The 11,046-nt window shown below is 38.0% G+C and overlaps 1 protein-coding gene across 1 annotated transcript in view; it reads right to left on the bottom strand.

Moving 5' to 3' along the window:
• Nucleotides 1-11,046, bottom strand: part of PCCA (propionyl-CoA carboxylase subunit alpha) — a 427,069-nt gene that overhangs the window by 216,352 nt on the left and 199,671 nt on the right. Inside the window, exon 16 of the mRNA XM_004704279.2 lies at nt 8,894-8,969. Within this exon, the coding sequence (XP_004704336.1) occupies nt 8,894-8,969 (76 nt within the window). The remainder of the gene's footprint in view (nt 1-8,893; nt 8,970-11,046) is intronic.

Genomic DNA, 11,046 nt, shown 5'->3' with positions numbered 1-11,046 from the left:
CCACATTTGCTTATTCACCTGCTTTGTCTTCAGCGGTTGTGTCAGGAAGGTGAGCATCACAGAATGCCAATTTAATAGAAGAAAGTATTCTTGCTTTGAGGGAGTACTTGAGTGGAGGCCCAATGTCCCTCTGCTACCTTAATACTAAATCTATAAATATAGGCTAATAGATCTATTTCCCCATCCTCATATAAATATATTTGCATATGTACATGTCTTTATCTAGACCTCTGTAAATGCCCTGTTCCTCCCAGCTCTTTCCTCTGTTTTCCTTGATTCTCCTCCTGTCCCACTACCATGCTTAGTCCCCACCAGGATTTCAGCACTTCCTGTTGGTTACATTCCCCTTGATCATTTGTGCTTCTTGACCTTGATTATTTGAAGAAGGCAAGCCCTTTATTTTGTAGCATGTCCTTCAGTTTGGTTTGTCTGGTGTTTCCTCATGATAATATTCCAGTTACAGAGTTTGAGCAAAATATGACAGAAATTATGCTGTGTTTTTTCCAGTACACCATTATCAATAGGCACAGATATGGACTTGTCCCATTCCTAACGATGTTAACTTCAGTAAGCAGTACCTGCTAGCTTACTCTATTTTAAAGCTAGTACTTTTCCCTTTGTAATTAATTATCTTGTGGAGATACTTAAAATTATACAAATACAGCTTCCTCGTCTTTTTTGTCTAATAATTTTGGCATCTACTGTTGCTTCTATCCTAAACAATTAACTTGACAGTTGTCAAATGGTGATTTTTCTACTTTCAGAATTCCTTCTAGATTTATTAGTTAAAATTCTACTGTATGGAAGAGCTGTGCATCTCCCTCATTTATCTGCTCTAGCTATGGTGCCGCTAGATGAATGTTGAGCTGCTACCCTCAAGGTACGTGGTTCAAACCCACCACCATCCTCAGGAAAAAGATGAGGCTTTCTGGTTCTATAAGGATTTACAGCCTCAGACATCCTATATATGTAAGTTTGAATCAATTCAATGACATTGAGTTTGGTTTTCTGGATTTATATTAATATGAATTTGTGAATTCTTACTTTCTTCTAAGGACTATAATCTATTACAGCATTATTTATTTAGTTGCTGATGCTTTCCCAGATTGGGCCAAAATGTTTCAGGCTGAGCTTGTATTTGCACCTTGAAATCAGGCATCTCTTCAGTTCATTAGAAAATGGTAGTTAGAATCAATCTGGACGTTCATCTGTATGGAGTGTCCATGCTACAAGGCAACCCCCCACAGGATGACCAGAATATTAATAGTTCTAGAATATAGAAACACTAAGCCACAAAATATTTGTAGGTTTGATAATAACTACACAGTAATGTATTTATGGATAGATTAGAAAATAAAAACATGAGTACAAACTGAAAAAGTCCAATTCCAATCCAGTACTACAAGGGTCAAACAACATTGTCCATTTCTACACAATAACTTTTTTAATAGTAAGAAATGTGGTTCTTACTATGCACATTACACATACTTATTTCCTCAGTCCTAGTAGTCACAAACGTTGTTTTAGAACCACTAACTTATATGCTACAAAAAACAAACCTACTATCTAAAAGATTTCAATATTCACTTAAAATTATTTTTGCCTTCAACCTGAGGGTACAACCTGACCAAAATACTGTGTTATGTGAATTGCCTCTTTTTTCTCACCTTTGATTGTATTATTCATTTGTTCCTGCCCATTTATTTTCTTTTATATTTTATTTATTTTTACACAAGTCTTGATTTGATTGATTGTAAAATATTAACACAGATTTAAAATTATAAATAGACAAAAGTAAAATATATAGTCAAAAAGTTTTTATTCCTCCACCCATTCTACCTGTTTCCTACGCTTCAAACCTTCATTTACCCTATTTGCCTCCTATAGATATGCAATCTTATTATCCCTGATCACCTGTGTGTATGTGTATGTGTGCACGTGAGTGGTGTGTTTATACCATACATGTATATTTCCGTAGTTCCCCTAGTTGTTCACCAGGATCTCTTCTCCTCTCTTTACTTTATTTAATAAGAGAAATACTACTTTTCAGCGTGGCATGTGGCCACCCAGATATCAACTAAAATTCCCATCTTCCTCGCAGCTGGGTATAACAATATGACTAAGTAAATATCAATAGCTCAGAGCAGAAATAATGAGCTTACGCAATGGAAAGAGTAAGATAATCAGTGTGAACTCTACCAACCCTGCTAACTTCCTTCGGAGACTGTTAAATCAACACCAAAACATTCATTTTGGACCCCAAAATGAACACCATCTGTTGTGGATGACAGAGCTGTTCTATGACCCATTGACAACTTAAACTCTTAAGTCAATGTATTTTTTTTCCTCTGTTATAACTCCTGAACTACAGACTAATGGCGAGGATCCTCATGTGGTTAGGACGTGAGGTATTTCAGGAAATTAAAATAATGAAATAGGAAAGAGAGCACTTGAGAGTAGAACAGACAGTAGAATCCGTGCTGGGTGTTGTAGGACATGTGAAACAATGGACAGCCAGGACCCCATCTTCTCACTGATCCACTATCTCATTAGCTGACATTTCACATTTACAACAATAGTAAACACCTCTACTATCTATTTTGCCCATTGATGATATACATCTGGAAGTACAGAACGTTAAGGTATGAGGGAGAGTAATACTCTGACGGTCAAAATTATGTGTCAACTTGCTGGGCCATGATTCTCAGAGGCATGGCAGTTATGTACAATAAAGTAATTTGGCAATTATGTCAATTTTGTAGTTAAGTAATGTATAATTTGACAGTGGTCTAATGTTGAAATCTAGCAGCTATATAATGATGTAGTTGTCCTACATTTTGTGATCTGATGTGCTCATCCTCCATTTTTGCATAACACCAATTTCTGCATAAAGATTTGGTCTTTGGGGCCTAAACATGTTGTTACGTGAGGAGTGGCTATAAAGAGATTTACATATTGAAATAAGCGGGCTCTTCATGCTTATTTTTGAGGGAGCAAACAGCATCATCTTCCTCTCAAGGAGCGGCGGTGAGCTTGAATCACTGATCTTGTGATTAACAGCCTAACACCGAACCTACAGTGGTTTATTAGGCTGCTCACTGCAAGGTCAGCGCTCGAAATAAGCAGCCATTCCAAAGGAGAAAGATGAAGATGTCTACGCCTCTAAAGAGGGACAGCCTTGGAACTGTCCCACAGGGGCAGTTCTACCTCGCCCTACGGGGGCTCTATGAAGTGGAATCAACTTGAGAGCAGTGAGTTTGGTTTTGGAGAGGGAATATAGAGAAAGATTCTCTTCAAACTAAATACTGGGCTGAAAAAAGTCTCTATTAAGTATACACTGAAACCTTTCTCTGTGCCAACCATAATTTAAAATATTTTAGGATTGAAAGGGAGTTTCATCAATGCTCTGAAAATCCCTTTTCCCCCTTAACAATACCTATAGACATGCCAGAAACATTGGTACATAGTATGAATGATAGTATAACTTTTTCAATCATTCATGCATCTGATAGGGACAGGTTGGTCTGAAATTTTGGTTACCATAAACAATCACATGTTTTTGTAAACATCATCTCGTACAATGTAGACATTATCTCTACGGCAGTAGTTCTCAACCTGTGGGTCGCCACCCCTTTGGAGGTCGAACCACCCTTTCACAGGGGTCACCCAATTCATAACAGTAGCAAGATTACAGTTATAAAGTAGCAACAAAAATAATTTTATGGTTGGGGGTCACCACAACATGAGGAACTGTGTTAAAGGGTTGCGGCATTAGGAAGGCTGAGAACCACTGCTCTAAGGGATTGTCAACATTTGTGCATATAAGGCACAAAAAGGTGTACTTTTAAGCATATAATACCAGTTTCCTTTGTTTCGGTGACAGGGTCTGTTACTCTTTAAAAATATGTTGTCCTTCTGGGAAGTCATTTGAAGTAAATAAGAAGAAAGGGATTTCCAACATAACCAACTATGAGTTCAAAAGCAGTACCCTCATTAGGTTTAAAAGAGCAACGGGAAAGGTGAGAAAAAGACTAGGCCCAACTCCTCTTGAACGCCCACTAAACCCTTTCATCTCACTGCTATGACACTACAAGGTACCACTTATACTATCTGTTTCTACGTCTTATCATCCCAACTACACCAGATATTGCATGAAATCAGCCAAGGACAGTAATATTCCAGCATGCATTCAACAAATATTTACTAGACAACTACATGTACAGGAATAGCTAAGCACCAATAACATACAAGTAAATATGATAAACACCATTAATGCCCTCACATAACTATTATTCTTAAAGCCAAACTAACCTTTATTAATTAATTGCATAATACTCTAATCACAGTTATGAAAAAATGCTTTGGAGAAATAAAATACATTGTAATAAATGAATATCACCCAACACACAATGCCAGAAATGGCCTAACCTGGCCTCTCAATATTGTTTACCTATGGTATGATAAATTTCACACTTCACAAATTACTTGATAATGTGACATATGACATGATTTTAAAAGAAGTTGTATTATTATTGCAATGAGGAGCAAAAGAAGAGGGGCCAGACATGGGGGCTGAAGTCATTGGACCCCACAGGCCAATAAAGGGCCAAGTCGTTCAGTCGACATAGCCTTACGCAATTCTTAGAGCCAATGGAGAAAATGGATGCTATTGCTCTGTTTTTTAAATGTGGAATCTGAGACTTAGAAAGACAAAGTAATTTGACAAAAACCACACAGTTACTACGTGATGCCAAGAAATAAATGCAGGATTGTCTGGTTTCTTTACAGTGATCCAAAGCAGAAATCTCACACAAAGTCTGGAGAAAAAACTGGATCGGCACAATAAACTATTTGCTTTCAACCTGCCATATACAGAATAATAATAGCAAGCCTAATTTATGTCTAAATGCAGTAACTGGGGAATCTACACCCATAAAGCAAGTAAAGTTACATAAATGAACATAAAAAGTGCCATGTAAGTATTAAAACATGAAGTATACTCTATAAAATGATCAAATATTATTTATATGAGAAGAAAAGCTTTTTGTTAAAACAAATCACATTTAAAAAATACTTTTATTGGGAGCTCTTACATCTCTTATCACAATCCATACTTTCCTCCAGTGTGTCAAGCACATTTGCACATATGCCGCCATCATCATTTTCAAAGCATTCTCTTCCCACTAGAACCCCTGATACCAGCTCCCCATTTTTCCCCCTCCCTCCCCCGAAAAATAATATTTTTATAGTTTTAAAAACCTGTCCATATCTCACTATTTTGTATTATATCACATTTTAACAGAGATAGAATTTGATAAGGTATCCTACCTCATATTTATTATCTCAACTTCATGAATATACCATTTAAGCTTATTCAAGTAAACCTAAATTAAGCAGAATCTAAAAATTAACAACCACAATAAAAAGTACCAAGACAGGTAGAGAAAACCAAATCCAGAGTTTACAATTAGAAATATTACCTAATAACTTATTTATGCTTAACATGAGAGTGAGTCAAAAAGTACTACTACAAATTCAGAAACTTTAATTAAGTGAAAATGTCAAAATGTAAAATGACTGTTTCTCAACATATACTCCAGCTAGGTCCATACATTTCTAAAGGCCATGCTTCCATCTCTCTAACCCAGTGTTTTTCAACCTTCCCAATGCCACGACCCTTTAATGCAGCTCCTCGTGTTATGGTGACCCCCTCAACCATAAAATTTCCGTTGCTGCTTCATAACTGAAATCTTGCTACTGCTATGAATCAGGCGACCCCTAAAAAAGGGTCATTCCACCCCAAAGGGTTCAAAACCCACAGGTAAAGAACCGCTGCTCTAACGATTCCCCAAAGAATATGGCATTGTCTGATTCCCCCATGTTAAATGACAGGTTTGGCACACTCTGGGAAAATTGTGTCCTCCAAAATGTTGAGTTTGCAGAACAACAACAAAGTCTGCAGGGGTGAGAGCAAGGCGGTAGGGTGAGTGGGGTAGGGTTTCTCAATGCAATTCTCCTAACCAGCCTTTGCTTCCAATGAAAAATGAGCAGGTGAAAAAAAAAGAAAAAGAAAAATGAGCAGGTGTATTCTCGTGATGGGGAGAATTTCCTTGGTGCAACGTTTGCGTTGTGTTAAGCTCCTTCGCAACAAGCCCTGAAATCATCTTGTGTCCTTCAGAAAAATGTCACAAGATGAGTGAGACCTTGTCTTTTAAATCCCCCAAATCAGTCACCATAGGCTTCTGAGGATGCTCTCAGTCCCTTAAATTAAACTGGCTCAGCAGATCCCTTCAGGACCACTATTCAGTCATAACTCAAAGTAAACTTTCACTTTATACTTAAAATTTGATATTTAAGTCCATTATTGAACCTGATGACAATTTATGCTGGGTGAAAGTAATCTTTGCATTATTAATTGTAAGTGACTAATAGAATCAGAATGCAATGTACTCTATGAAAGAAATAAACATAGCTTTCCTGTAATTGTTCAAGGGCAATGATGGTTCCTAATTCAATTTTCTCATCCAGTTTACACACCTTCATAAAGACTCATAGGATCACACTTGGTTGGACGCTAGAAAGATTAATCATATACATGGAAGCAGTACAACTTTTGTGGGAAAAGCACATAATTTTTCCCCATAGACCAATTGTATCAAGCATATTTGTACATATGTTGCCATCATCATTTTCAAAACATTTTCTTTCTATTTGAATCCTTGGTACCAGCTGCTCTTTTTACCCTCCCTCTTACACCTCCCACCTTAGTGAACCCTTGATAAATTATAAATTATATTTTGCTCAAATCTTACACCATCTTCTGTTTCCCTTCACCGATGGTTCCGTTATTCATCCCCCTGGGGTGCGGTGGGTGTTATACATCAAGAATTGTGATTGGTTTCCCCTTTCTCCCTCTTCTCCCCGCTTTGCCCTAACTGCCAAGGTATCACTATTCTCATTATTGTTCCTGAGGGGTTTATCTGTCCTGGATTCCGTGTGTTGAGAATGCTTATCTGTACCAGTGTACATACTCTGATCTAGCCAGATTTGTAAAGTTGAACAACTGGGGTCATGATAGCTTGGGGGGGAGGTGGGTTGCCTTGAAGAACTAGAGCAATCCTGTATGTTTCATCAGTGCTATATTGCACCCTAGCTGACTTGTCCCTTCCTTGTGACCCTTCTGTGAGGAAACGTCCAATGGTCTACAGATGGGCTTGGGTTTCCACTTCAACCCTGATCACTTGCATCACTATATTTGTTTGTTTGGGGTCTTCTGCTGCCTAATACCTGATCCTGTTGACACTTCATGATCACATAGGTTGGTGTGCTTCTTCCATGTGGACTTTGTTGCTTCCCTGCTAGATGGCTGCTTATTTAACTTCAAGCCTTTAAGACCCCAGATGGTATATCATCTAATAGCCGGGCACCATCAGCTTCCTTCACCACATTTGCTTATGCACTCATTTTTACTTCAGTGATCATATCAGGAAGGTGAGCATCACAGAATTCCAGGTTATTAGAACAGAATGCTCTTGCCTTGAGGGAGGACTGGAGTAGAGACCCAATGTCCATCTGCTACCTTGATACTTAACATATAGATATATGTAAATAGACCTATGTCCTTTCATTATATATTCATCTATTTACATATATACATGCATATATTTATACCTTTATTAGTGTCTTTTAAAAAAATTTTTATTGGGGGATCATACAACTCTTATCACAATCCATAATACATGCACTGTGTGTCAAGCACATTTGTACATTTGTTGCCCTCATCATTCCCAAAACATTTCCATTCTACTTGAGCCCTTGGTATAAGCTCCTCTATAAAAGTCTTTTGCTTTCTAGTTCTTTCCTCTACTTTACTTTTCTTCTGTCCCACTATCATGTTCATCCTTCATTCGGCTTTCACTGATTCCTCTAGGCTACACTGCATTTTATTTAACCCCACCAGGTGTTCTACACCCTCCTCATACCATCAATTTCAGATCTCTTGTTGCTCCCTTGTCCCTGTTGGTCCCACCTCCCCATCTCCCCTGTCTCCCAAGAGAACTGTCAGCCCTGTTGTTTTCTCCTCAGAATTGTTTATCTTGCCTATCTTATATCAATAGACATGGGGGGGAAAGGAGGAGGGGCACTATAAATAATTCCAAGTCTGTCTGCTGACCCTTATGTATGTTTTCTGATTGAGTCGAATGAGGTGCGAAGCCCTGCCCTCCGAGTCTGAAGTCTATTTTCGAGATTTCTCAGAAACTTTGCTGTTTTGCTCCCCTTGCTGCTCTGCTGCGTTCCCTTGGTGTCTTGTCTCAGTGTGTGGAAGTGGGGGTTGGGGGGGTGTCAGACCGGACACAATTCCCGCACTGTTGTCTCCAGTGCTGTCCCCTGCAGTATGTGAGTCAGTGAGGGGATGGATGTCGTGTCTCGTGGTGAGGCCTGCCCTACGGGCCTCTCTGTGCCTTGGCTGCTCCGAACAGTAGTGTTGCCCGCGTGGCTTGGTGGGCCAGAATGCAGCTCTCTCTCTCTCTTTCTCTCTCTCTCTCTCTGGTCTGGGCAGACCTGCCACTCTCCCTGGACTATATCTTCAGTGCTGTCCTCTGTACTGCAATCTTCTGGGGAGGGTGTTGAAGTAGCTGGGATTGGGCCGGCCCTACAGAAAATCTCATAATTTTAAAATTCCATTTTCCTACAAACTTCTTGAAGCCCCCTCAGGTGGGATTGCTTAATGAAATAACTAGTCTTATTTTGTAATTCCATTTAATTCATTCAAGCTATTCTTATTTCTAAGCGAATATTCCAAACAATTCTCTAATTGGTAAATCTTCAAGCTGTTTTCTAGAAATGAATGCCATCCATATAGAACCACAAAATCTCAAATGATTTTTTTTACCTCGAATAACATAATTATCCAGTGCATCTTCCATTCTCTGTAGTGCTTCAGTTCTATCAGAACCATATGTGATTAGCTAAAAGTAAAACACAGAAACCCCCACAATTTATATATACATGTAAGTGATGCATTCCAGTAGAAATTTAAAAAATATTTGATATCAAATTTCCCAACTTTTGAAATTTCACAGTAGTCCAATTTTTAATGTAAAGTATGTCCACTAGGATTTTTAAAGCAAATAAAATTACATTCAAGCAATTTCAGATTTTTTCTCCTATATTTCACTATCATAGTAAAGAGTTAGTTGGAATAAATAAAAATATATAAAAAATAAGGACAGACATTTTTTGTTCTTGAATAAAATATCAACATGTGAACATTTCAAGTAAGATATGAACATCTGGGGTGGTGAGAGATTTTTATTTTCTATTCCTATTTTTCTAAAGTTTCCAATTTGAGACCCTGAATAGCTAACACTTTCATAACTGACAAAAATGTTAATTTAAAAAAAAACATTCTTGAGAATTACTCATAAAAATAAAGAAAAGGGAAAAAAAAGACTCACTTATGATTTTACATAGAACATGTATCAGATGTAAAAGATTACTTTTATTATAATAACAGATTTTACTAATCTAAAAGATTTTATGCCTATATGTGTGTATCTTCCAATAATTTAGCAATAAAATATTTTTCTGGTAGTCTGTGCACTGCAATTATTTTCTAAGAGCTCTATGTCAATATCAAGCAAAATTAACTTATTACTTTTATTAAGAAAGATGTTTCTCTAAAAATATACTCTAAAAATCAGAGTCATATCTATTTAAATCCACCTGTAATATTATTATACATGGTTACTATAAAAGTAAATGTTTAGCTTTCTCTTAAACAAACAAACAAACAAAAGCCCTAATGGCATCATGGCTATGTGTTGGGCTTCCAGCTACAAAGTCAACAGTTCAAAATATCCAGCTGCTCCAAGGGAGAGAGCGCTTTCTACTCCTATAAAGAGTTCCAGTCTCGGAAACACAGGGCGTTCTACCTTATCCTATGGGACCACTGTGAGTCGGCTTCTGCTCGATGGCAACGAGTGTCGAGTGTCATTGGGGTTGGCACGTTATTTTAACAATATTTGTGTATAAAGTTGGGAGTCCCTGAGTGGTGCAAATGTTTCGCACACTTAGCTGCTAATTGAGAGGTTGGAGATTCAAGTCAACTCCAAGACCCAGTCATCTACTTCTGCAAGATGAGCTATTGTTAACCCTCTTCTGTTAACAGTTCTACTCTGACACAGAAGGGGGTCATCGTGAATTGGCATAAACTAAATAGCGACTGGTGTGTTTTTGCGTAGTTTGTTTTTTATGGATAAAAATTTTAGTGAAAAAGTAAAGGCAAAAACTTGCTTGCTACTGTGACTGCAAGTAACTACACTTGAAGAAGAAACATCCTGAGAAATAGTGTTAAGAAATCATCTCTTACTTCTGATCTAAAAGTTCAGAGAACACTAGATTTTCTACAGAAAGTCCAGTTTTAATTACTACAGCCAGTATTTTACAAGACCTTAGGATTTAAAATATTTTAACAGAGTTAAAAGGTAAGTAAAATTGTTATGCTTATTATGGGTACTCAAGGTGCTGCAATTGGCAAAAGGGTATTTTATACTTATATAAAACGTAACTAGATTAAGTCAACACAGTTATCTAAAAACCGAACAGCCATTACCACTGCGCTGATTCAATTCATAGAGACCCCACAGGACAGAGAAGAAATGCCCCTCAGGGCTGCACCGAGGCTGTCAATTTCACGAAAGCAGACTGCCTCGCCTTTATCCTCGGAGCAGCTAATGGTCTAACAGCCCGATGCTCAATCCACTGGGCCACAAGAACTCCTTTAATTAACTAATGATCAGACAATTTCAAGAGAAGGTAAGAGCTATTCCAGAACTTCCCATCTGTGCTTTCATCTAGGGCAATTTTCAGAAGTCACCAAAAAAAGACGGAACGCCTTATCATTGCAATGCGGTGGTTGGTGTCACTGGACAGATGTTTGTTAACGCGCGCGCGCGCGCGTGTGTGTGTGTGTGTGTGTGTGTGTGTGTGTGTGTGGTGGTTTGAGATGATGGGAAGGGAGGGTACTGCAAACTAGTATGACGT

This window comes from Echinops telfairi, unplaced genomic scaffold (genome assembly GCF_000313985.2).
Source record: "Echinops telfairi isolate 266 unplaced genomic scaffold, ASM31398v2 ScPeMD7_7467;HRSCAF=8505_0, whole genome shotgun sequence".
NCBI classification, from domain to species: Eukaryota; Metazoa; Chordata; class Mammalia; order Afrosoricida; family Tenrecidae; genus Echinops; species Echinops telfairi.
Note: the sequence above shows the minus strand (reverse complement) of the source record. Positions and strands in the feature narration are given on the sequence as shown.